We start from the raw sequence: 25059 nt of genomic DNA on the forward strand, positions 1-25059 counted from the left end.
TAAGTTCTTTTTTTTTTTTTAAGATTTTATTTATTTATTTGACAGAGAGAGATCACAAGTAGGCAGAGAGGCAGGCAGAGAGAGAATGAGAGGGAAGCAGGCTCCTCGTGGAGCAGAGAGCCCGATGCGGGACTCGATCCCAGGACCCTGAGATCATGACCTGAGCCGAAGGCAGCGGCTTAAACCACTGAGCCACCCAGGCGCCCAAACCTAAGTTCTTAAAGTAACATATATAGTAGCAAAAGTTTTAAAAACACATGAGAAGGAAAAACGCCAGATTCAGGAGGGAGCAATCTCAGTGAGGTGCTGGCAAAAGGAACTAGGACATGCCCACAGGGTCTTCGAACCTTTAGTTACAGATCTAAAATGCAGAAGACCCAAAACAAATGTAGTCCATGCTCAGATTTGATCCAACTGGGGGCGGACTCCTAAGTGCTTGTTGCATTAGGTTTTACGGTTTATGCTCTGTACACTTCACCTTGCCCGCCCACCTTCACTTTCCTGTGGCTCTACCCCTCTCTCCATTTCTGTATTTATCTGTTTATGCCTCCAGTGTACCCTCTTTCCCCCAGGTCAGGGACCTGAATCAGGTCTCCCCTTTGCTGAGTCTTCAGCTCAAGACACTGCTGGCAGCCAGGAGGTGCACATTTGTTGCATGAATGAGTATTTTTCTGTATGACTGAATTATTTAACTTGAAATAAAGAAAAAAAAAATCAACCGAGTAGCCCCTGTGAGATCGGTTGTGTACACACACCCAGGAACCAGAGAAGCCCACAGCCTCAGCTGCCAACTGTGCCGGCTGTAATGGCGGCCCCAAGGTTCCAGAAGTACCGTTCCCGTTTCCAAAAGTGCGCCGACCCTGAAGACGTGGGGGTGAGTTACCTGGAGACTTTGAGATTTGCTTTAAAATATTTCCACAGAAACAGAGAACCCACTCACGGCTCAGTGTGGATTCAGGAAGCTCTAGCCTACTCATCTTCCTCCTAGGAGCTCCTATGAAATTCTTAGGAGACCGTGTTTTTAAAAAAGAGTAGCTTTTTAGGGGGAGGACAGAGGGATGAATGGGTGGAACACAAAGGACTTTCAGGGCACTGAAAATACTCCGTGTTACCCTAACAGTGGACCCACAGCCTCACATCTGTCCAAAGGCAGAGAACGTACAACACAGAGCGTGAAGTGCACGAACCATGAAATGGGGGCGGTCAGGTCTCTGGAGTTCATTCATTGTTATGGAAGGCACAGCTCTGGTGGGGATGTTGATGGTGGGGAGGCTGTACATGTGTGGGGGCAGAGAGTAGATGAGAAATTTCTATACTTTCCACTCAATTTTGCTGTGAACCAGAAACTGCTCTTTTTTTAAAAAGGCAGGGGGAAGAGGCAACCTTAAAGAAACATTTTTTTTTTTTTTTTTTAAAGCTGCCCCCACCCCGTCACCTCACCATGCCTGGCTGCCAGAGGGAACTGTGGCACCTGCCTTGGCCTTCCCCTCTCATATGCCCCTTCCCCAGGGGTGGAAGGCCTTCTGTTCACCTAGGGGAGAGCCTGGCACCACCAGGTGATCAGTAAGTGCTTGATGGAGCTAGTCTTCCCCAAGGGGATCTGGCTCAGGTAAGCCCGGAGCTCCTGAGGATCCAGGGCCCCCAGCCCACCGCTCCTCACGCCCAGGCGTCTAGCACTCCTCCATCCCTAAGGAAAGGCATCATATGAGGACAACTGCCCACTTTATTAGCCAGCGGCTGGCCTGCAGGGCTCCCTAGGGCCCACCTTTGTAGGTTGAACCTGCTACCTGCTCCCTTGCCCCTGGGACCTTGGGGCAGGTGTGGAAAAGGAGATACCAGGGGGTGGCGGGTGGATGGCCTCACAGAGGCCTTATAAATTCAAGGTCTCTGGCAGGGATGCTAGAGGGCTGGACAGCTGGGGCTCAAGGAAAGGCAGGCTATCCAGGGTGGCCCATGTCATGCAGCGCCCTGTGTCCGTGGGGGTCCCGGTTCAGCATCCAGGCGGCACAGGGGACTGTCATACACCATCTGCAGGTTCACCTTGTGGCCCACCAGCTCCCGGATGTTGTTGATGCCGTATTTGATCATTGTCGGGCTTGGGGCAGGGAGGAAGGTAAGAAAACAGTTTTAACGCTGTATCAGGTCATGATCTCTGATCAGGCTCTCTCTGCTGGTTCCCACCTCCTTAAAAGCCCATGTTGTTCCCAAGGCTCTCAAGGCCCTGAGTCATCCGTCCTGCCTCTTCCCCACCCTCCTCTACCTCCTCCCTCCCTCTGGCTACACTGGCCTCCTCAATGTTCTTCAAATATAACACATAAGTTCCTGCCTCTGGGTCTTTGCACTGGCTGTTCCCACTACCTGGAACACCCTTCCCCAGATGTGCCCCCAGCTTACCCTTTCACCTGCCTCTGGTCTTTGCTCGGATACTGCCTCCTCTTTGGAGCCTTCTCTGACAACCCTGTCTGCTTAGCCTTCCCTACTGTGTTCTCTCGACAGCACTTGCTGGCTTCAGACACACTCTGAAGTTCAATTTACTTATTTATCTTGCTAACTGCCACCTTTCTCACTGCATTACGAGCTCAGCTTTGCAGAGGCAGGGATGTGTGCTGTCCTACTCCTAGTGCAGGACCAAGCACACAGCAGACGCTCACTAAAGTCTTGTCGAAGGAAACAAATGGAAGGGGCTGAAGTCTGCAGGCCCCCATGCCCCGCAAGGCACCTGTGTGGCAGCCAGACACCCTGAGTGGTTTAGGCACTCACCGCTCCAGGGAGAGGCCCCAAGCAATGACTGACACGTTTTCGGGGAGCCCCATGGGCAGCAGCATCTCAGGGCGGAAGAGCCCAGAATTCCCGACTTCCACCCACTTCTTCAGGCCTATAGGGGGTGGGAGAAGGACAGGGGAGGTTGTGTGGGTGACGCTCGCTCTGGCAGTGATCTTGGCAGTGGGCTTGGCAGTGACAGCCGGGCTGAGCTGTGGGCAGCCTGAGGAATCCCTCCCCACCCCAGTACCAGGTTCCACCCTGACCTTGATGGTAGCTGAACACCTCCATGCTGGGCTCCGTGTAGGGGTTGTAGGCCGGCTTGAAGCGCAGCTGGGTGATACCTGGGCGGGGGAGACGGGGGAGCAGAGGGCTGGGGGATAAGCTTGGCAGCATGGGATCCTCCCACGGCTCCACCGCCACCGCCCACCACAGCCGGCCTGCCTACCCAGCTTGGTGAAGAACTCCCGCAGGACGCCCATGAGGTGGCCGAGGGTGAGGCCATGGTCAGCCACCACGCCCTCGATCTGGTGGAACTCGGCTAGGTGTGTGGCGTCTAGGGTCTCATTTCGGAACACACGATCGATGGAGAAGTACTTGGCTGGCGCAAAGGGCTTCTGGGGGTGATAGGCAGGCCAGGCCCGGGAGGAGGTCAGAAGGTTGATAGGACAGCCCTCTGCCTCCCCCACTGCCCAGGCTGAGCTGCACCTTCTGGGCCAAGCGGTAGAGGGCGCGAGCGCTGGCCGATGTGGTGTGCGTGCGCAGCAGGTTTTTCCGGGCCTCCTCCAGTTTCCACGTGTATTTGTACCTTCAGGAGGACCAATGGAAAGTCTGCATTGTAGCATTCAGACCCCCCCAAACCTTCTTCCCCCCCGACACCCCGAAGTCTTGGTCCTGTCTCACCCCTGTGAGCCGTAGCCACCCTGAGAGTGGGTCCGCTTGACCCGATGGACGTAGTCCATCGGGAGCTGCACGGCCTCAGCTGGATCTGGGCGGGACAGAGCATCACCTGGTCAGTCAAGGAGCATTTCTCAAACAGCCACTGCACAGAGGACAGACAGCAACATGTGCAGCTCCCACCCTTGCCACTCACAGCAGCCAGAGGGTGCCAGGAACACCCAAGTCAGTCCCATCCCCCCCCCTCCCCCCCGCCCAGAACCCTCCCATCTCCTGGGGTGTGGAGGTGGGAGGTGAGACAAAGCTCTCTCTTTGGCCAATCTGTCCTGTCACTGCCACTTCCTGGTTGTTCACTCCCTCCAGTCACAGGGCCTCCCAGCCGATCTGTGAGCGTATCAGGCACATTCCAGCCTCAGGACCTTTGCACAGGCCTTTCCCTCCTGAACTTTCCTTCCCACATATGGTTCTCTCCCTCATCTCCTTTGGCCTTTACTTAAACAAAGACTTAATTTTAAGCTGACAGCCCCGACCCCTCACGCCAGTTTCCACTGTGTTTACTGCCATCTTGTACTACTGCACTTGCGTACAACTCAGGACTTAGTAAGTATCTATCCCCCCAGGACACAGGTCTCACCAGGGCAAGAACTTCATGTTTCATTCATAGCTATAACCCAGATGTTTAACAGAGACCTTGGCACACAGGAGGGGCTTAGCAAACGCTTGCTGCGTGAATGTGTGAATTCTTAAGATCCCTTTCCAGAAACATTGATTTTGGTGCACCCGAAAAGCTTGACATCAAATCCTAACTCCACCACGTTTGACCTGTATGACTGTGGGCAAGTGATGTTCCTTCCCTGAGCCCCAGCTTCCTCCTTTGTAAAAGAGAGCGAACACTGCTACTTCCTACAGTTGGCACGAGAATCAGAACAGAGACTGGTGTACGGTGAGAACTTAGTAGACTAGAAATGTGGGACTTTTAGAATTCAGGGGGACAGGGCATGTCAAGATGGCACCTCTATGATGTGACCTGTCAGCAGAGAACTGCCCGGCAGAGCAGGCAGGAGCTGTGAACTGGGCAGGGGGGGATGTGGGAGAAAGCCACAGAGATCACTGGGACCAGCTCACACCGGCCCAGCTGGCCACGCCAAAGGATGGAGTTTATTCTGTAAAACGAGTACACCACTCCAGAAAGTTCCGCCCCGGCCCGGCGCCTCTGATGGCGTGGCCAGTTCCACCCACCTCGGAGGAAGAAGGTGTCATGTTGGTCACGCGCCGGGTGCTGCTGGGGCTGGAAAAGTGCATCAAAGTTCCAGAAGGAGCTCTCAATGAAGTTGTCAGTCGGCATCTCCGTGAACCTGGAGGGAGATGCGGCCTGACTGCCCTGCCTATGCCCAGTTGCCGGGCCACTCCCGGCCCCACTCCTGGCCCCGTGCTCACCCCATCTCCAGGAAGATCTGCCGGAACTGCGTGCGGACCTTGAGCAGAGGATGCAAGTGGCCGCTGTCTGGGAGGACGCCATGGGCCAAGAAGTTGTATGGCTTGAAGGGCCGGTCCCGCCAGGAGCCACTGTTGGGGCATGTAAGGTACGTGGGCCTGGTGAGGGCTGTCCTCCCTCTCCGATCTGCTTCAGTCCCTGGGGTCACCCCCTACCTGGAGATCATCTCTGGGCTCAGCTCTGTCTCTTGCTTGGAGATGCTGGTGCTGAAGGCACTGCCTTTGCTCACCCAGTAGGTCTTCAGGGTCCTGCGGCCAGAGAGGAGGAGGGGACACCACTGTCACCTTCTTCAGGAGGCTTCCTTAGGTCTCTCAGCTGATGCTGACCCCAACACCAACCACCAAGTCACTCTGCTTTATTTTTCTCTTGACACTCACATCACCCGAGATCCTCTTACTCAGCCCACACCTACATTCCTCTGTCGCTCACTTCCTCACTCAACAAATATTTAATGAGAATCTACTATGTGCCAGGGTCTACTCGAGGTACTGAGCATACAGCTGAGCAAAAGTAACAGGTAAACTCCTGAGCGTTTATTCCGTGCTGGCAGGTTCGACGCCGCTAAAATCATCCCACTACCTTGTGAAAAAGAGGCCATTTTACAGAAGAGGAAACTGAGGACCAGAAAGATCAGGTGACTTGGCCAAGGTCACACAACAAGTAAGTGCCAGAGCCAGGACCTGGATCGGGCAGCTCTCCTCCGGCCTGTGTCCTCATAACTGCTATGCCACTCGCTATCTCAAAGGGTACATCAGCCCTGGGAGAGCAGAGCCCTAGGCCTGTCTAGGATCGGCAGTCAATAAATTCCGGACACCGGAATCAAGCTGTAAAGGAAGTAAACATGGCACTGGTATGGAAAGTAGAAGCGAGTAAGTAGCTTTTATGGAACTCAAAGGGAGACAGGGGTGTCAGGATGGCAGAGTTTTGATGCCCAAGCCTGGCTTCAGGGAAGACCATTCTCGGCAGAAGTCCCGGCATAAGCAAAGGCCCTGAGGTGGCATGAGCCTGGCACAAATTCTTGACAACCACGTGGTAAAGCAGAGCTGGGAAGACACTGACAGCACTGTGGCCCAGTCTGGGCATGGTGACTCCATCCCTCCCAACCCCCAGGACCAAGGAGGTGACACGGGATGGAAGGAGGGGGCACCCACTCACACTTCAGTCAGCAGCTTCCTCTTCTTGAGCTCACTCCTCTCCTTCTCACCCAGCTTCTCAGCCTGCCCGCTCTGGACCAGCTGCAGCCGCCGCTGCACCTCGTCTTCCACGCTGTCCACCTGCCATGATGATGGGTGTGAGAGACTGAGAGGGCCAGGGGCCCACCTGCCCGCCTGCCCCCCGGCGTATGCAGGGACTCACCACTCGGAGCACCCGGGGCCTGTCGGCTGCACTCTTGTCCACGCGGATCCACTTGTTGGACATGGCCTTGCTGAAGCCCACCTTGCCGCTGGGCAGCCGCTGGGGGAGCGAGGCTGCAGTGAGCGGGGCACGAGGGCCACCTCACCCCATCACTTCCCTAGGCCTTGCTCTTAGGACCTTACCATGAGCTCACTCTGGGCCAGGCCCTCCTGGGGGATGCTGCGAAACACCCGGGCCTCATGGCTGCCCTCCCGGGCGATCTCCTCGCCCTCGGCAGTAAGCTCCCAGCGCTTGGTGGAGCGCAGCTCAGCCTCAATGACCTGCAGGGAAATGGCAGAGGGAAGACCCACAGAGACAGGGTTCAGAGCCAGGCACGCCCTCACCACAGCACCTGGGTTGCACAGTGCCTGAAGACAGCTTCACATCTGAGCGGCACCACATCCCAGCAGAGTGAGCACCCCTTGCTGAACCTCCGTTTTCCTTCTGTGACACCAGAATAATGACAGAGATGGCTCACGCCTCTCAGGATAAAGTAAAATACTAAGAATGATATCTAGCAGAAAATGAGTTCTATTACTTTGGAATCTCAGAAAGATTTTTAAGGTCCCAGTTCACCCCTAGGTGAACTGATTCATCTCCATATTTAACATGTTGGCCATCTCAGTGTCCAGAGTGTCAGAAAAAGGCCCCCAGGTCCACATTACACACAGGAATGCAAGGCTCGGTGATGAGGATGGGTTCAGATCCAACGCAGAGGAGCAAGGCTGGGTGGAGCCCACAGGACCCAATTCCCTCTCCACTCTAATTCCCAGCTCTGCTCCTCACTCCCTGTGTGACCTTGGGAAAGTTGCTTAACTTCCCTGAGCTAGTTTTCTTACCAGCAAGAGAAAGGTGTGATGGGCTCTACCCCATCTACTGAATTAACCTATGGAAAGGACCTAGAATGCTTTGTTACCATCACTGTGTTAGATTGAGACATGATAAATAACCACGATTTAACCTTCTGTGACCAACACAAGTCAATTTCACATCAATCAAGGTACTGAGGCTCCACACACCTGCCCTCTCTGCACTGATGACCTCAGGCTCTAGAGCCTGAACGCTTAATTTCTTTCTTCTTCTTCTTCTTTTTTTTTTTTTTAAGATTTTATTTATTTATTTGACAGATAGAGATCACAAGTAGGGAGAGAGGCAGGCAGAGAGAGAGAGAGAGAGAGAGAGGAGGAAGCAGGCTCCCTGCCAAGCAGAGAGCCCGATGCGGGACTCGATCCCAGGACCCTGAGATCATGACCTGAGCTGAAGGCAGCAGCTTAAACCACTGAGCCACCCAGGCGCCCCTTCTTTTTTTTTTTAAAGATTTTATTTATTTATTTGACAGACAAAGATCACAAGTAGGCAGAGAAGCAGGCAGAGAGAGAGGGGGGAAGCAGGCTCCCTGCCAAGCAGAGAGCCCGATGCGGGGCTCGATCTCAGGACCCCGAGATCATGACCCGAGCTGAAGGCAGAGGCTTTAACCACTGAGCCACCCAGGCGCCCCTCTTCTTCTTTTTTTAAAAAGATGTTATTTATTTGTTTGACAGAGAGAGACACAGCGAGAGAGGGAACACAAGCAGAGGGAAGGGGAGAGGCAGAAGCAGGCCTCCCACAGAGCAGAGAGCCCAATATGGGGCTCGATCCACAGGACCCTGGGATCATGATCCTAGGCGAAGGCAGACGCTTAACAACTGAGCCACCTAGGCGCCCCTGAACGCTTAATTTCAAATCCAAGTTTGCCTGTTCCTTCTAGCAACACTGATCAAGTTACTGACCAGTGCTCAGGTGTCCAGTCTGCAAAATGGAGAGATCAGTACTACTATCCTTGGGTAATGACAAGAACTAGATGATAAATAAAGCCAAGGCCAAAGTGGGGCATAGAACGTGAGCCCAGTTATGTTTTCTGATTTGTAGCCCCGAGGATCCAGCCTCCTGGGTGGCCCACAGGCCTCTCCGAATCTTCCTCCTACCACTTTATCACTTTTTTTACTTGTCCAAGTCAAAAAGGCTGGGCTTCATCCATACTCTCCCTGCCTTGCCATGGATCTCCTTTCACTCCCTCTCCTGAGTCCTCTCTCCATTCCACCTGCCTCCCTAAAACCAGACACCATGCCCTCTAGCTTGGGGATGTGGCAGCCTCCGCCTTCCTCCCCTCACCACCAGTCCTGCCCCTGCCAATCCTTCCTTAAAGAGATGCAGATAGGACACCCATCTGACTGGCTCCAGCTCCTGCCATGGTTCTCCAGTACCCCCATGAGATAAAGACCTACAAGGCCTTGCAAATCTTGGCTCTACTAAGGCCTTTCTACATCTGTTTCCCATTCCTGCTATTGATCCCTGGAGCCTTCCTCCTCAGTGCAGAAGCCTGACTCAGCCGTCACCTCCACTGGGACATTCTCCTTGACTCCCAAGCCGGGGCCAGCTGTCACCCCTGGGCTCCCTGTACTTTCTCCATCGCTCTGAGAGTCACCTGAGCGTCTCCCTCATCAGACTGCAACCTCCGTGAGGGGCAGCGACCGCGGCTCCTTTTCCACCATCGTGCCCTCCCTAACGCCTACCATGTCTCAATGGTCATTTACTGAGTGCACAACGTCAGTGCTTCTGGGCTCTCACTCGTTGCCTGCGGCGCGCAGGCAGGACTCCCGAAGGATTCTTCTGCAGACAGGGCCTTCAGGCGCAAAAGCGAGGAGGCCCGGCATCACCCGCACGACTCACCTCGCCCAGCGCTTGCAAGCTCTTCACGGCGCCCACCACGGCCTGGTGGTCCACGCCCAGCTTAGCTGCCAGCTCCGCGCTGTCCAGGCCGCCATCCGCTGCCTCTAGCTGCCGGAGCAGCACCTCCGCCACTGGGCCGTCCGCCATGGTTCCTGCCGGCGTGCTCGGCGTGTCCCGGAGGGGGCCCTGAACAACCGGAACCGGAACCGGCGCCGGGAGTGTATCGCCATCTTGAGTGTGGCGGACCTGTGGCCAGGCTCAGGGCGCCGCCATCTTCAGTGCGGCAACTGAACCCTAGAGGGTGGGAGAGACTTAGTGCCCGCCTCCGCCCTAGCTAGACAGGTAGTGTCTGGCTGATCAGGGAGGCCGAATTGAAGACCTCAAGGACAGAATCGCAATGTTGTTTTAAGTTTCAACCAGCCGCACTAACAGCACGCTGCGTGACCTTGGACTTCCCTCTCTCTGACCTTAGGAGCCCTCTGCCCTTGTAGGATTTGCTCTTGGCCTACAGGAGGGCTGTAGGTGGTGGGCCTTCCGCTGATATCACTGACTTTTAAGTTTTTAAAAGGAGAGTAGGTAGACAAAGACAGAGACCATCCCTATTTCTTTCTTTCTTTCTTTTTTTTTTTTTTAAGATTTTACTCATTTACTTGACGGACAGAGATCACAAGCAGGCAGAGAGGCAGGCAGAGAGAGAGGAAGGGAAGCAGGCTCCATGTTGAGCAGAGAGCCCGATGTGGGGCTCGATCCCAGGACCCTGAGATCATGACCCAGGACCCTGAGATCATGACCTGAGCTGAAGGCAGAGGCCTTAACCCACCGAGCCACCCAGGCGCCCCAACCATCCCTATTTCTAAAGGAGAGAGGGACTCACCTAATAATATAGTCGAGATAGCAGCTAACCTGTATGGACATCTCATGTCCTCTGCCCGGTACTAAGTGCTTTGGGTGTGTTATTTCATTTTCCCCAAAACTTTGACGTAGATATTAATATAATCCCCGTTTGTGGATTGTGAAAATGGTGGCTCAGAGGGTGATACGACTTCCCCACGATTCTACAAGCAGTTGGTAGAGATGGTGTCAGAAACTATAAACACTTCAGATCACACTCCAATCACTGCATGCTCTGAGAAGATCAATGTCAGGGCAATAATGGATCCCTAACCAGTACTGGCCTCTGGAAATATAATGCAAGACACAAATATAATTTAAAATTTTCTAGTGGCAGTGTTAAAAACAAAATGGATGAAATTAATCCGAAAAATCTACCAAACCTAATATGTCCAAATTATCATTTCAATACTATAAAATTACTAATGGAATATTTTACGTTCTTTTTTCATAATAAGTCTCCAGAATCCGATGTGTATTTTATACTTAAGGCACATCTCAGTTGGGAACCACCTACATTTCAAATGGTTGATAGTCACAGGTGGCCAGTGGAGATTAGTAGTTTCTAATTCCATTTATACCACTCAGCCAAGTTGCTTAGTCTTTCTGTGCCTGTTTCCTTGCCGGGATAGAGATGAGGTTATGGGCTTATATCACAGTTTTAAGTGAAATACTGCTCACACATGTACTCATATTGCGAATATTAAATTGAGTGTGGACCATGTGACAAGCACTATCATAAGCAGAACACCTTTACTTTTTATTGTGATGGTTTTCCATCACAATTACTATGTGAGCCTGATCACCCGATCCTGACCCTACAGTGAGGTCCTGATAAAAATTCAATATGTGGATCTCCAAGTCCCTCCTTAGCTTCAAAGCACTTCCCTTGTTTTTGTATATTTAATTCTTCCAAGAGTCTTTCCTTCTTTCTGTCACACAGCAAGTAGGTTTTAAGTCTCGTTTGTGCCAGGTGTTGCAAGAGACACCGGGGGATGGTGAAGTGAATAAGATAGTCACAGGGTCTACCCTCAAGCAAGAAGCACCAAACTCATGTGTGCATGACAGACGGTGGAAGGGAGGGAAGGTGGGAGGGTCACTGGCAGGCCAGGAGTGATCACCCCAAATTGGGGCTCCTCATGAGGGGGTGCAGGTTGGGTGATACTGGACATGCCTGGGGCAGAAACCCAACTTCTCCAAGACTCCCCATTCCTCCTCTTTCTTTTTTTTTCCCCACCACTATCAGGGAAGGACCCCTTCCTTCCCCAGTCTTTTTTTTTTTTTTTTAAGATTTTATTTATTTATTTGACAGAGAGAGATCACAAGTAGGCAGGCAGAGAGAGAGGAGGAAGCAGGCTCCCTGCGGAGCAGAGAGCCCGATGCGGGGCTCGATCCCAGGACCCTGAGATCATGACCTGAGCCGAAGGCAGCGGCTTAATCCACTGAGCCACCCAGGCACCCCTACCCCTTCCCCAGTCTTTTGTCAGGATTCCCCCTTCCACGTTCCAAGGTCCAGGGCTGTTGCTTAGAGTTTGGGAAACCCCCAGACCTCCTTCCTGCTTCCTGCAGCTTGGGGGCAGGGAGACAGTGTCAGTCACTGTCAGTCACATGCCTCCGGCTTCAGAACACTCTAGACTCAGGGGTCCTGCCCATCTCCTTTGGACTTTATCTTCCCCACCATCTGTCTCATTTTTTTTTCTTCTCCAACGGAACCCCCTCCTCTCCTCTTTAGCCGTTTAGTTGCAAAAGCCAGGCCGTTTGTGGGAGACCACAGGCAGCGACCCCTTTACCGGCTGAGGGAGGGTTTAAAGGAGAGGCCGCTATTAGAGGAACAACCCTATCAAGCTCTAGGAGCCACAGCCAATAGTTACATCTTCTAACCTTCCTTCTCTGTCCCAAGAAACCCTAACAGCTTTGAAACCGATTCTGTAGGGCGGCACCTAGCCGAGGTTGCTCCTCCTATCCTCTAAGGGGCTCCTGTGACTTTAGAGGCTAAGTGACTTGTCCTAGTCACAGAGCAGCAGTCTGACAGGCTGTCAAGGCACTAGGGACGACTAAGGGACCAGAGAGGAGAGAGCTGGCACTTTACTTGCTAGCCTGCAGACTGTGGCACTAGGGTGAAGTTAGGACCCAGGTCCCCAGCCCCTAAGCTCTGGTGCCCTTTGCCCCATCTTAGCCTGGGGCGGGCAAGAGCTAGAGCGAGCGCGTCGGAGTAGGGGCTCCCCAGCTGCAGAGTAGAAAATGGTTAGGAAAACCGTGCCCACACCTCCCCGCAGAGGGATGAAAGAGAGCGAGCTCGGGCAAGGTCCAGGTCCCGCGCGGTGACACGGGCACTCGCGCGCGTTCTTTAAACGCCCAGACCCGGAGCTAACCGCGCGGGCTAGGGCGGGGTTGGGTCTCTGTCTGGTCACATGACCTGGGCAGAAGGGGCTCGAGGCCCCTACCACACCGGTGGGCGGCCCCCACAACGCGTGGTCGACCTTCATTGGCCAGTTGTGTGGCCAATAGAAATCGGCCATCTGGGAACCCTGCGTTCCGAGGCACAGCCTAACATGCTCAGACGACAAGAGTCCAATGGAAAGTCAGGGCTGTAGCCACAGACCAATGATAAGGCGCAGAGGGCGGGACAAGAGGCCGGGCCAGGTTGGTTTGAGGGGCGGTAGGGTATAAAAGCTCGCGGCCGGCGGTAGCGTCTGTCCCTGCTGCAGAGCCGCCGCCGGAGGAGAGATTTAAAGGGCCCGCGCGCCGCCGCCCCCTCGGCCCGCCATGCTGCTACCCGTACCGCTGCTGCTCGGCCTTCTCGGCCTGGCCGCTGCCGAACCCGCCATCTACTTCAAGGAGCAGTTTCTGGACGGAGGTAAGGCCTGGTCCCGTCTCGAGGCCGTCCCGGCGACGAGGGCGGCCCGTCAGCCTAGATCTGCGTTGTCCCCGTGTAATTACTGCTTAGAGGAATACGGTGGGCTCCGGGGACGAGAGCCGCCGGCGAGCCTCCCTTCCATGTCCCTGGGGAGCGTCGAGGGTGCAGCAGACTCCCGCGGCGGGAGTTAGGATTTGCTGGAGAAGCGTTTAAGCCATTGAAGGTGTCAAACTGGAGGTTGGGGTGGGGTCAGTCAAGGGGTGTCTGTTTCCCAGTCTTTGAGGCCATTGGGAGATATTCAGTGGGAAGAGATCAGTAGGGCCGCACTGACCTGCCCCTTTGATCCCCTAGACGGGTGGACCGAGCGCTGGATCGAATCCAAACACAAGTCAGATTTTGGTAAATTTGTCCTCAGTTCCGGCAAGTTCTACGGTGACCAGGAGAAGGATAAAGGTAAGATCCTGGGGCTGGTGGGGGTTCGGATTCAGGGGGACTTCCTGGAGGAAGCCCTGCGCATACATAGCCTGGTTATCCCTCATGAGCAGGGCAGGGGGAGGAAGGGGCAGCCCTCTGTGTCTCCAATGCTTAGGGTCCCGGGAGGTTGGGGCTGAGCCATGACCTCATTATGGTCTCCTGCTAGGGCTGCAGACGAGCCAGGATGCCCGCTTTTACGCTTTGTCGGCCAGATTTGAGCCCTTCAGCAACAAGGGCCAGACGCTGGTGGTGCAGTTCACGGTGAAACACGAGCAGAACATCGACTGTGGGGGCGGTTACGTGAAGCTTTTTCCAGATGGTCTGGACCAGACCGACATGCACGGAGACTCTGAATACAACATCATGTTCGGTGAGGGGCCCCACCCTGGTCCTGACCTTTGATTCGTTAGAGGGAGACTGAAATCTCAGGGGTTCTTTAAAGCCCCCAACAGGTAGTTTTGAGAACACGAGAAGTACTTATGTAGTTAAGGGCTTGTTTTTGGAAGGGAGGCTGAGAATGTTGCATTGTTGTTGTTGGTCTGAAACTGGTAGTTCATGGGATTTTCTGTAGTTTTCTGATCTTACAAGTAAGGGCATTAAATTCTAGAGTCGGTTTCTGATTTTTTTGTTGGTTTGTTTTGTTTTTTTTCTTTTCCTTATTTAAAAGGCCCCACCTTTACTCGTTAGTACCAGTCAGGGTCCAGTTCCTGTCCTGTGACCCTTCACAGACCTGAACTTGAGAAGCAAGTCTTCCTTTGTAAAGGGGAGCTTTGTAGTGGCAAGCAGCTTCTTGCTCTGACTGCACCCGCTTTTCACCTAGGCCCCGATATCTGTGGCCCCGGCACCAAGAAAGTTCATGTCATCTTCAACTACAAGGGCAAGAACGTGCTGATCAACAAGGACATCCGTTGCAAGGTGTGACTGGGGGTGGTGACAAATGGCGATAGGGGAGTCTCAGGCCAGCATGGTGGGCGGGGCCACTCATCTCCCACCCTCTTCAGGATGATGAATTCACACACCTGTACACCCTGATTGTGCGGCCGGATAATACCTATGAGGTGAAGATTGACAACAGCCAGGTGGAATCAGGCTCCTTGGAGGATGATTGGGACTTCCTCCCTCCCAAGAAGATAAAGGATCCTGATGCTTCAAAGCCTGAAGACTGGGATGAGCGGGCCAAGATTGATGATCCCACAGACTCCAAGCCTGAGGTTGGTGCTTGGGCAGAGGCTCCCCATGTGGAGGGTGCAGAGGACAGCTGGGTTGACTTTTTTATGTACCCTCAGGACTGGGACAAGCCCGAGCACATCCCTGACCCTGATGCTAAAAAGCCAGAGGACTGGGATGAAGAAATGGATGGAGAGTGGGAACCACCTGTGATTCAGAACCCTGAGTACAAGGTGACCTGGGGCCCTGAGCAGGGTGGGGGGGGGTACACAGTGGGGAGCACACCGACCACCACTCAACCACTGGTTCCGTTTTCCCCTTTCGCAGGGCGAGTGGAAGCCCCGGCAGATTGACAACCCAGATTACAAGGGCACTTGGATCCACCCAGAGATTGACAACCCTGAGTACTCCCCTGATAGCAACATCTATGCCTATGAAAACTTTGCTGTTCTGGGCTTAGATCTCTGGCAGGTGAGACACATAGGGGATTCCTGGAGTACTTAAATGTTCACGGTCATCCAGGAGGAAAGGGATGGTGGCATTCAACCTTGGGCAGATCTGCGCCCAAAGTGGTGCTTTTCCTGAAGAATTTCCTGGTCTGTTACGGAGTTCTCACAGCAACCACTTTGAGGCTCTGCTTATTATGTGCCAGATACCTTTCTAAGTTCCTTTATGCAAACAAATTTAACTGCTCTTAACAACTAGAAGTTGGTTAGATAGCCTCGTTTCAGGGGTAAGATAGCCTTAGTTTCAGGGGTACTTGTCTGACTCGGTAGAGCTTGCAACTTTTGATCTCAGGCATGAGTTCAAGCCCAACATCGGGAATAGAGCCTTCTGGGAGAAAAAAAGAATGTGACTGTGAGAAAAAAATTTTCGAAAACTCCATTTTGGAGGGACCAAACTTTTGTCAGTTTTCTTAAGTAATAAACATTTTTTTAAAAAAATATTTATTTGACAGAGAAATCACAACTAGGCAGAGAGAGAGGAGGAGGCAGGCTCCCCGCGGAGTAGAGAGCCTGATGCGGGGCTCAATCCCGGGACCCTGGGATCATGACCTGAGCCGAAGGCAGAGGCTTTAACCCACTGAGCCACCCAGGCACCCCAAGTAATAAACATTTTATGCCTAGAATGGTGCCTGGCATGTAGTAGGTACTAGAAAAATATTTGAAGAGACTGAGAGATGCCATTTTATGGATGAAAAAATCGAAGGGCATTGTGTAGTTGTCTTGGGAATACGGGGGTGGGGGGGGGTTGGGGAGGACTTGTCCAAGGCCAGGGAATCTGATGTCCCCTCTGACCACCTCTCCATCCATCCTCCTGTCCCCCAGGTCAAGTCTGGCACCATCTTCGACAATTTTCTCATCACCAACGATGAAGCATATGCAGAGGAGTTTGGAAACGAGACCTGGGGTGTCACAAAGGTGGGGCCAGGGTCTGGCCCTGGACTTGGGGGGTAGGCAGGCCTGGTGGGTGAGGGCGAGGCCCTGAGGTATGTGGTCTCTGTACAGGCGGCAGAAAAGCAGATGAAGGACAAGCAGGATGAGGAACAGAGGCTAAAGGAGGAGGAGGAGGACAAGAAACGCAAGGAAGAGGAAGAGGCAGACAAGGAAGATGAGGAAGACAAGGATGAGGATGAGGAGGATGAAGATGACAAGGAGGAAGAGGAAGAGGAAGATGCTGCCGCTGGCCAGGCCAAGGATGAGCTGTAGGGGCCATGCCGCTGCCTCCAGGGCTGGACTGAGGCCTGAGCGCTCCCGCCGCAGAGCCGGCTGCGCCAAATAATGTCTCTATGAGACTGGAGAACTTTCATTTTTTTTCCAGGCGGGTTCTGATTTGGGGTGGATTTTGGTTTTGTTCTCCCCCCCCCCCTTTTTTTTAAACTGGCGTTTTGTCTTTGATTCTCCTTTAGTCCTTATTCCTGATCCTCCTCTTTCTTGATTGACATCTTTGCCTTCCTCTGTCCCCTTCTCTCCCAGTTCCCTTAGTTCCCCTCCAACCTGAAAGGGACAGGGGAGTGTGGAAGAGAAGCCCCAGGCCCAAGATTCCATCTGCTTTCCTTCCTGATCCCAGAGGGGGGCAGGAGAAGAGGGTGGCGTCCCCAGCCCCCAGCACTGAGGAAGAACAGGGCTCCTAGGGCCTGAGCTCTGACCCCCACCCACCACCTCCCTTTTTCCCTGCTCCCAGGACTGGGCCACTTCTGGGTGGGGCAGTGGGTTCCAGCTTGGCTCACACTGAGAATGTAAGAACTACAAACAAAATTTCTATTAAATTAAGTTTTGTGTCTTCCTCCTGTGTCTCCTTCTGGGGGAGGTGACTCTTGAGTAAGGCTCATTTTCCAGCAGCTTAAGTGTTGGTTGACTGTCCCCATAAGGTTTCAAGGGGCTGTTGTTTCCCCTCACAACCTCAAAACAGTGGGAAAATAGTGATAGAAGTGCCATTATAAATACTCTGCATTCTAACTCATTGAGTCTTTGCACCAGACTGGTGAGTTTTGTTTCTAGTACCAATTCAGTTGGATGTGGAGGTTGAGCTTCAGAATTTGAGTAGGGCATGGCTATGAACCCACACTGTGGCACCATTTCATGCCATCCATTTCCCATTGAACCATGTATACCTCTTTACAAGCAAGACTACATAGAACAATTGGACCATTTTAAACATTTTCTTAATACTACTCAGTAGCTATAATAATACAGGTACAAAGATGGTAAATAATAGCACCATCAGTGGTCTCCGAGTTCTCAGAGGGGAAGAGAAGTCCCCAAGGAGGGCGCAGAGATGATGGACCAACAAGGTCTAGGACTCCTAAGGCTTAGCCCACCACTTAGGGTCCAGGACGCTGCCTGAAGTTCAGTAGGTGGTCTGGAGCTTATGTCCCTTGTTGCAGGAGAGAGGCAAGAAGCCCTCAATAGCCTGGCCCACTGTGGTGGAAATGTCTAGGTGCTGTATGCCATGAAAGGAAAAAGCAACAGGACCTGGTTACAGTTGGGCCATGGGTGAGGTGTCAGGTAACTGCTTTGTTCTGGACTTGAGTGCAAGTAAAAAGCAGGTTTGGATGCAGGTAGTGGTCAGTTTAGGGTGGGAGGACCTCTACCCAGTAACTGGGAGATCTCAGCCTTTGACCAACTAATCCTTCAATTCCTTGTTGAATGGATGGGCCTCCATGCCTTCCACCTGGGTCCAGTGGCCCAGCTCCACCCCTCTGGGTATCCTCCAGAATTGGTGCATCCAGGGAAAGTCTTCTGGAGAGAATTCTGTCTTCAATGTAAGGAATCCTGGAAAGGGGACAGTTTCCTTAAATACTTGCGGGGTCAGACTGGGGATAATGGGGTGAACACAGTGTCTGGGGGAGGAGCAGCAGAGAGGGGGGACACCCAGGAGCTAGTACTACAGGTTCATTCCAAAAATCCAGCTATCCCTCAGGAGTGAATGAGGCCCCAAATTGGGCGCCGTCCCTGCTTCAACGGACAAATGTTTTTAGAATTTTCATTTTTTTAGTTGTTGGTGACCTTTTGAGTATCTTTCCAGTCCTGAGTGAGGGTTCCTGTGAGGGTTGGCCAAACCAGAACAAAACTCATTTGGGAAACAAAAAAATGAAAACTTTATAGAAGAAATAAAAATATTTACAAGTACACGAAAAATTTTGTTCAATGTAATCAAACTCATGAGAGCATAAAAAAGGAGCTTGTCGGAGCCATTTTGTGGCCGTATGACGTCACCGCTAACGGGCATGGCGTCACTCAGGAAGCCACGTGATGCGTATGCGTACTGAATTATAAGCTACCTCCGGGAGCCGAGTTTAGTCTGCGCATGCCAAAGGCCTCTTTTTTGCGCATGCACACCAAAGCTAAGGGGGCGCGCGCAGATCACGTGTTCTGGTGGTCGGCGCGCGCACCGCCTGCCCCGGAAGCGGTCGGCTCGCGGCGCGGCTGGGCGCTAAGATGGCGGCGGCGTGAGTTGCATGTTGTGTGAGGTTCCCGGGGCCGCCGCGTCGCTCCGGCCCCGCCATGGCCGTCACCATCACGCTCAAAACGCTGCAGCAGCAGACCTTCAAAATCCGCATGGAGCCTAACGAGACGGTGGGAGCTGGACCGGAGCCCGGGAGTGGGAACGACGGGTGCCGGGGATGGGGGTGGGGGAGTGGGGGCGGGGAGGAAGGGATCCCGACAGGAGGGGCGGGGAGGACGGCGCAGGCAGGGTTCTGCCCACCCCTCCCAGCCTGCCTGACTTTCCCGAACCTCCGTTTGGTTCTCGGACCAGCCCCTGGCGAGTCGTGCTGATGGCACTTATGGGCTGGTCTCCGGACGAGGCCCCACCTCCGGGGCACCCATCAGGCCCCAGCTTCAATGTCAGTGCCCTCGCGGGTCGCGGGAGCCACAGGCTCAGATTCCCGGCCGCCACGCTCTCTGGGACGGGGGCTCCGAGTTCCCAGCTTTGCAGCATCTCCTCGGGACGTTGGTGGCTGAATTTGGGAGTAGTGATCAGGAGATCCCGAGTGGTGACGGCAGTGACGATAATAATGATAATAAACGGCCTGAGTGTCAGTGGTCTGTGTTTGTTGACGATTTGTTCTTTACCACCTGCTGAGCGATTTAGTGTTATTTTACTGAAGATGCAAAACAAACTTATTTGAGCCATTTTGACAATTTCACTCCATTTTACAGATGTGTGAGTTTAAGAATTAGGGAAATTTACTACAGTCACATAAAGCAAGTGATGGCAGAACGGGGATTCATATTTCGTTTTGCTTCGTGTGAGAGCCCATAGTGTAAATATTGCGCTGCATTTTTAGCTGAAAAGAGGCTTAGGAGCTAACAGACGTACTCAACGTCTAACTGTGTGTTTGGCACTTTTTGAACAACTACCTCACGAAGGAGACCCTGAACAATACATGTTGTAGAAAAGGAAGCACTCCTATTTTTCGATTAGTCCAACTATTTGACTTTGGGCAAGCTACTTAATCTTTCTGTACCTCTGTTTCTCAAACATAAAATGGGATTAACAGCTACTTCATAGGGGCGCCTGGGTGGCTCGGTGGGTTAAAGCCTCTGCCTTCTGCTCAGGTCATGATCTCAGGGTCCTGGGATCGAGCCCCACATCCGGCTCTCTGCTCAGCAGGGAGCCTGCTTCCTCCTCGCTCTCTCTGCCTGCCTCTCTGCCTACTTGTGATCTGTCTGTCAAATAAATAAATAAAATCTTTAAAAAAAATAGCTACTTCATGCAGTGGTGAGGCTTTACAAGTGATACTATACACTTAGTATTGTCCCCATAAGATGCTTTTGGCACTGAGCACTGTCAGCAGTGTGGAATGAAGAATCTGACCTCTCTTTTATTCTCTCTTTTTTTTTTTTTTTTTTGAGATTTTGTTAATTTGACAGATCACAAGTAGGCAGAGAGTCGGGGGAGCGGGACAGGGGCATGGGGTGGGTGGCGGGTAGCCGGCTCCCTACTGAGCAGAGAGCCCTGGATGCAGGGCTCCATCCCAGGACCCTGAGACCATGACCCAAGCCTAAGGCAGAGGCTTAACCCACCGAGCCACTCAGGCGCCCCTCTCTTTTTTATTTTTCATTATACTTCACGTTATGTGAAGTCGTATTTGTTTTCTCTTTTCTTCACATTAGTATTACTTTTGGGAAAGTGGGGACTTGTTCTGAGTTTTGTTCCGTGTTATATTATGTACTCAATACTTAGAGGAGCACCTGGCGTGTAGTGTTTGGTGAACACTCCGTCGAATGGTGGGATAGGTGAACAAATTGGAATCTGGCATGGTTGACTACAAAGCTTAGTTTCTCTGCCATTGAGGCTTGTAGTCTCTTCCCCTCCTCCCCCTGCCCCACTCAAAAACGAATCTTGAGGTTTGCAATGAGTGTTCCTCTCCTTCCAGGTGAAGGTGCTAAAGGAAAAGATAGAAGCGGAGAAGGGTCGTGACGCCTTCCCTGTGGCTGGACAGAAACTCATTTATGCTGGCAAGATCCTGAGTGATGACGTTCCCATCAGGGACTATCGCATTGATGAGAAGAACTTTGTGGTTGTTATGGTGACCAAGGTGGGTGAAGTGTGCTGGTTGGGAGGGTGGGTGAATTAGCTGGGGAGCTAACAAAGAGTCAGCGTGCCCGGGAGAGATTAGCTATGAATAGGGTGGGGCTGAGACGGGATGGGATGTTGGGGCTAGATAGGGAAATTGATGCCTGCTCCTTTTTCTGGGTGTCACAGGCCAAAAGTAGCCCAGGCACCTCAGTACCCCCAGAGGCCTCACCCACTGCTGCCCCGGAGTCCTCCACATCCTTCCCTCCGGCCCCTGCCTCAGGCATGTCCCATCCCCCACCTACTGCCAGAGAGGACAAGAGCCCATCGGAGGAATCAGTCCCCACGACATCCCCGGAGTCCGTGTCAGGGTAAGGCCAGGGAGCAGAAGCCCCATCTTGGGCCCTGTCCTCCCAGCACATTCCAGTACATACGTGTTCTTACTTAATCTGGGGGAGGGCAAGCCGCCAGAAGCCAGGGTCCGATTTCTCTCTCTTGAATTTGCAGCTCTGTTCCCTCTTCAGGTAGCAGCGGGCGAGAGGAAGACGCAGCATCCACGCTAGGTGGGTGGGTGGTCCCCAGGGCAGAAGCAGTTGGGTGCCCCAGCCAGCAGCTGGGCCTTGTGTGGGTGTGGGAGGGTCTGGGAGCTACCCTTCTTCCTCCTTGGTGACCCAGGCCTTGCTGCTCCCTCCACAGTGACTGGTTCTGAGTATGAGACGATGCTGACAGAGATCATGTCCATGGGCTATGAGCGGGAGCGGGTCGTGGCCGCCCTGAGAGCCAGCTACAACAACCCCCACCGAGCCGTGGAGTATCTACTCACGGTGAGGTGGGGCTGCTCCCTCCTGGGGAGGCCTCAAGGGAGTACATGGGCTTACGTGCCCTGCCGGGTGGTCAGACAGGCAAAAACCTGCCCTCCGAAGGCTTTGGGTTGTGGTTCCAGCCAGGAAAGGCTTCCTGCAGGAGCCTGGACATGAGTGATGGGGTGGGTCTATGGAGGGCAGGGCCAAGGTCTCACCTGTCTTCTGCCAGGGCTGAGTATGCAGAAGGGAGGCAGTTCTGATGTGCATTAGAACTAAATAGGACCCCTGACAGGGAATTCCTGGGAGCCCCGAGCCAGAACATGGTTCTGTCCAGGAGAGCCAGGTGTCGGAGCAGCCAGCCACAGAAGGAGGTAAGCGGACTGGGAGATGTGCATGTTGGGTGTCTGCTGTCAAGGTGTCAGACTCTGCCCTCCCCACACTGGCCCCCAAGCTTCTGGGAGTCCAGCGTGCTGTCTGACTATACATCTTTCTTCTGCTAGCAGGAGAGAACCCCCTGGAGTTCCTGCGGGACCAGCCCCAGTTCCAGAACATGCGGCAGGTGATTCAGCAGAACCCAGCTCTGCTGCCTGCCCTGCTCCAGCAGCTGGGCCAAGAGAATCCTCAGCTTTTGCAGGTGCGGCCCTGGGGGTGGAGAGAGCCAGGGTAGGCACCACCTCCACTCCCCTGTGGGTACCACGGCCCCAGAAAGCTAGCCTCGCCTAGTGTGGTATATTGCAGCCCCCTCTGTGTTTGGAAAGCAGGACTAGTGACAGCCCCTTGCTGCTCTTGATCTAATGATCTTCCCGGTTTCATGTAATTTTCTCAAACACCTTATGAGTTTTGGGTGCCGTTGTTATCATCTCACAGAGGAAGATGCCGGAGGTCTGGAGCAGTGTGGCAGCTAGTGTGGTGTGTATCTGCCTCTGGGTCTTTCTGCTCTGGCTTGGCCTCACGTACAGTTAGTGCATCCTAAGTGCTCACAAGGTCGTATGGCACCATCGAGGACTGGTGTGTCCCAGTTAGCTCTGGGACCACGGTGCTCAGCAAGGTTCCATCCTGCCCTTGAAGGTTCCTAAGCAGAGGGGCAGTGGATCCTGGATGTGACAGGGTTTTCTGGATCCTCTGTAAAGGCCTGGTTTAGGGCCTGTCGTCTGCTGCTGCTCCTTCACTCAGTCCCTTTTGCTGGCTCCTCTTGCTTACCTTCTCCAGGTGTTACAGGGCACGGGCTGCATGCCTTTATTCCTCATTTCTGTTTAGTGTTCTCTATATTGTCATCTTGAGCAACGATGTGCCCCCCGGATCGATGTAACCAACCAGAACCTCCAAATGCCACACTTAGCCCATGACTGACTTGACGCAGACATGAAAGGGCTTTGTAGACATTTAAGACTTCAGAGCAGATCCTCCTCCCAGCCCTCCCCATCCCCACAAGGCTTGAGCTGCAGCCCTGTGCCTGCTGGGGTCGGCCGTCACCTGTCTTAGAACATCTCACTCTGTCCGGCCCTGCACTCAGCCCTGCAGCAGCCATCTCACCTCCCACCCAGTTCCCCGGCTGCCCCCCAGGGGCACCGCCCGCACAGTGCATTGTCCACCAGGAGCCAGACTCCTGAAAAAACACTTTTTGAGGTGAAGTTAAAAGTCAGACATACATCAAAACAGAACTGAAGAGAGTTGTAGAACCTGCAGGTACGCAACACCCAGATGAGTTAGCTCTTTTTGACACGTACACAGATCACGTCTTTCTCTCTTCACTGGGGTGTCCTTTCATACTAGAAGACATTAGAAGTAAGCAGGTCGGGTCTTTGCCTTCGTGTCTTTGTTTTGTCCCCTTTCTGCTGTTTGTTTCCTTTGTTCCTGCCACATAATCTTCTGTTTCTGGGGTTTGTTAAGTGCATTTCTATCTCCAGGCCTTTGTACTTACTGTTCTATCTCCCATCTTTTTTTTGTTTTGTTTTGTTTTGTTTTTTTTTTAAAGATTTTATTTATTTATTTGACAGAGAGAAACATAGCGAGAGAGAGAATACAAGCAGGGGGAGAGGGAGAGGGAGAAGCAGGCTTCCCATGGAGCAGGGAGCCTGATGTGGGGCTCGATCCCAGGACCCTGGGATCATGACCTGAGCCGAAGGCAGACGCTTAATGACTGAGCCACCCAGGCGCCCCTCTATCTCCCATCTTGCAAATCGTGGGCCTTTCTTCCCTGGCCTGCAGAATTTTTTCTGTAGAGTCTAGTGTTGGCCCTGCTGTATGTCAGGCCCCCTATTTCCATTGTAAATAATGACCCATTTATTTGCTTACAGCCTCTCTCCCTCCCCCGGAGCATCGGCTCCACCGGGACAGGCCTGTATCCACTATCGAGTTGCTCTTTGGCCAGAATAGGCCGCCTCTGAATGTGTGCTGAGGGAATGAAAAAGCAGGGCGGTGATTGGGACCTGGTGGGTGGGCATCAGGTGCGGGGGGTCACAGTCCCTTCCCCTCTGTCTCCCACAGCAAATTAGCCGGCACCAGGAGCAGTTCATCCAGATGCTGAATGAGCCCCCTGGGGAGCTGGCAGACATCTCCGATGTGGAGGGTGAGGTGGGCGCCATAGGTGAGGAGGCCCCGCAGATGAACTACATCCAGGTGACACCGCAGGAGAAAGAAGCTATAGAGAGGGTAAGAAGCCTGGCTTGGGGGGTGATCTCCCTGGTGAGCAGGGCCCCCAGCCCCTGCTCATACCCACCCGTCTTCCTGCAGTTGAAAGCCCTGGGCTTCCCGGAGAGCCTGGTGATCCAGGCCTACTTCGCTTGCGAAAAAAACGAGAACTTGGCTGCCAACTTCCTCCTGAGTCAGAACTTTGATGACGAGTGATGCAGGGAGGCCAGGCCGCCCCCCGCCCCCCCCCCCCGCCAACCTCCCCACTCCCCAACTCCACAAAAGTTTTATAAAAGAAAAAAATATATATATATTCATGTTTATTTAAGAAGTGGAAAAAAAATCAAAACCTTAAAAAAAAAACCCCTATTTCCCATCCTCAAGTGGCCCCCGTTCCCATCTTGGCCTGAGAAGACCCAGGCCAGACAGCTGTCTCCCATCCCCCGCCCCAGCCCTGCCTGCTCTAAGAAACTGGCAGGACTGGAGGCGACAGATGGGCCCCTCTTGGCCTCTGTCCCAGCTCCCTGCAGCCAGATGGAGAGGCGGCTGCTTGCTTCCCCCTCCCCTGAAGAGCCCCTGAGATCTCCCCCCCGCTTCTTCCAGGGTGAGGGGAAGCTGGAGCCCCAAACTTTGATCCTCCATTGGAGTGCCCCAACCTTTCCATCTGGGGTAAACTCAAGAGGCCCAAGGACCCCCTCCCCAGTCTGGCCTTGGTCTCTGGCCTGTATCCCTTTGCTGGAGAGGTTGAGGCCTGGTTTGCCCTGCCTGGGGAGGCAGTAACATCAGAGCTGTTCTGGAGGTTAAGGCCACCCCCTTGACCCCAGGACAGAACCGTGTCTCTGATAAAGGTTTTGAAGTGAATAAAGTTTTAAAAGCCAGTCCTGTGGTGTGTGCCTACTGGGGCTTCCTGCTCCAGCTTGTCTGGATCTGGGGGCTAGTTGGGCACAGGTGATAAT

The 25059-nt window shown here is 53.3% G+C and overlaps 3 protein-coding genes across 4 annotated transcripts; 2 read left to right on the forward strand and 1 right to left on the reverse strand.

Moving 5' to 3' along the window:
• Window positions 1–1705: 1705 nt before the first annotated feature.
• Window positions 1706–9427, reverse strand: FARSA (phenylalanyl-tRNA synthetase subunit alpha). Its single transcript, XM_045992042.1, has 13 exons — window positions 9257–9427; window positions 6691–6828; window positions 6509–6607; window positions 6308–6426; window positions 5308–5400; window positions 5095–5223; window positions 4897–5012; window positions 3664–3748; window positions 3469–3568; window positions 3209–3377; window positions 3027–3104; window positions 2761–2875; window positions 1706–2095 (listed from the first exon to the last, which is right to left on the reverse strand). Exons 1-13 carry the CDS (start codon window positions 9401–9403, stop codon window positions 1957–1959), a joined length of 1527 nt encoding a protein of 508 aa, XP_045847998.1. The 5' UTR covers window positions 9404–9427; the 3' UTR covers window positions 1706–1956.
• Window positions 9428–12836: 3409 nt separating this feature from the next.
• On the forward strand, window positions 12837–16931 carry CALR (calreticulin). The gene is made up of 9 exons (XM_045992128.1): window positions 12837–13004; window positions 13356–13457; window positions 13645–13848; window positions 14299–14393; window positions 14480–14689; window positions 14765–14878; window positions 14973–15116; window positions 15974–16066; window positions 16154–16931. Exons 1-9 carry the CDS (start codon window positions 12914–12916, stop codon window positions 16352–16354), a joined length of 1254 nt encoding a protein of 417 aa, XP_045848084.1. The 5' UTR covers window positions 12837–12913; the 3' UTR covers window positions 16355–16931.
• Window positions 16932–18535: 1604 nt separating this feature from the next.
• On the forward strand, window positions 18536–24981 carry RAD23A (RAD23 homolog A, nucleotide excision repair protein). Of its 2 annotated transcripts, none has more exons than XM_045992015.1 (9): window positions 18536–18724; window positions 20530–20691; window positions 20859–21040; window positions 21177–21232; window positions 21366–21493; window positions 21765–21843; window positions 21973–22106; window positions 23960–24124; window positions 24206–24981. In XM_045992015.1, the coding sequence occupies exons 1-9, from the start codon at window positions 18653–18655 to the stop codon at window positions 24317–24319; spliced, it is 1092 nt and encodes a 363-aa protein (XP_045847971.1). In that variant the 5' UTR covers window positions 18536–18652; the 3' UTR covers window positions 24320–24981. The 2 variants fall into 2 exon arrangements, with proteins under 2 accessions (XP_045847971.1, XP_045847972.1); XM_045992016.1 differs by having other exon boundaries at window positions 21976–22106.
• Window positions 24982–25059: the final 78 nt, after the last annotated feature.

Source organism: Meles meles, chromosome 20 (genome assembly GCF_922984935.1).
Source record: "Meles meles chromosome 20, mMelMel3.1 paternal haplotype, whole genome shotgun sequence".
Classification (NCBI taxonomy): domain Eukaryota; kingdom Metazoa; phylum Chordata; class Mammalia; order Carnivora; family Mustelidae; genus Meles; species Meles meles.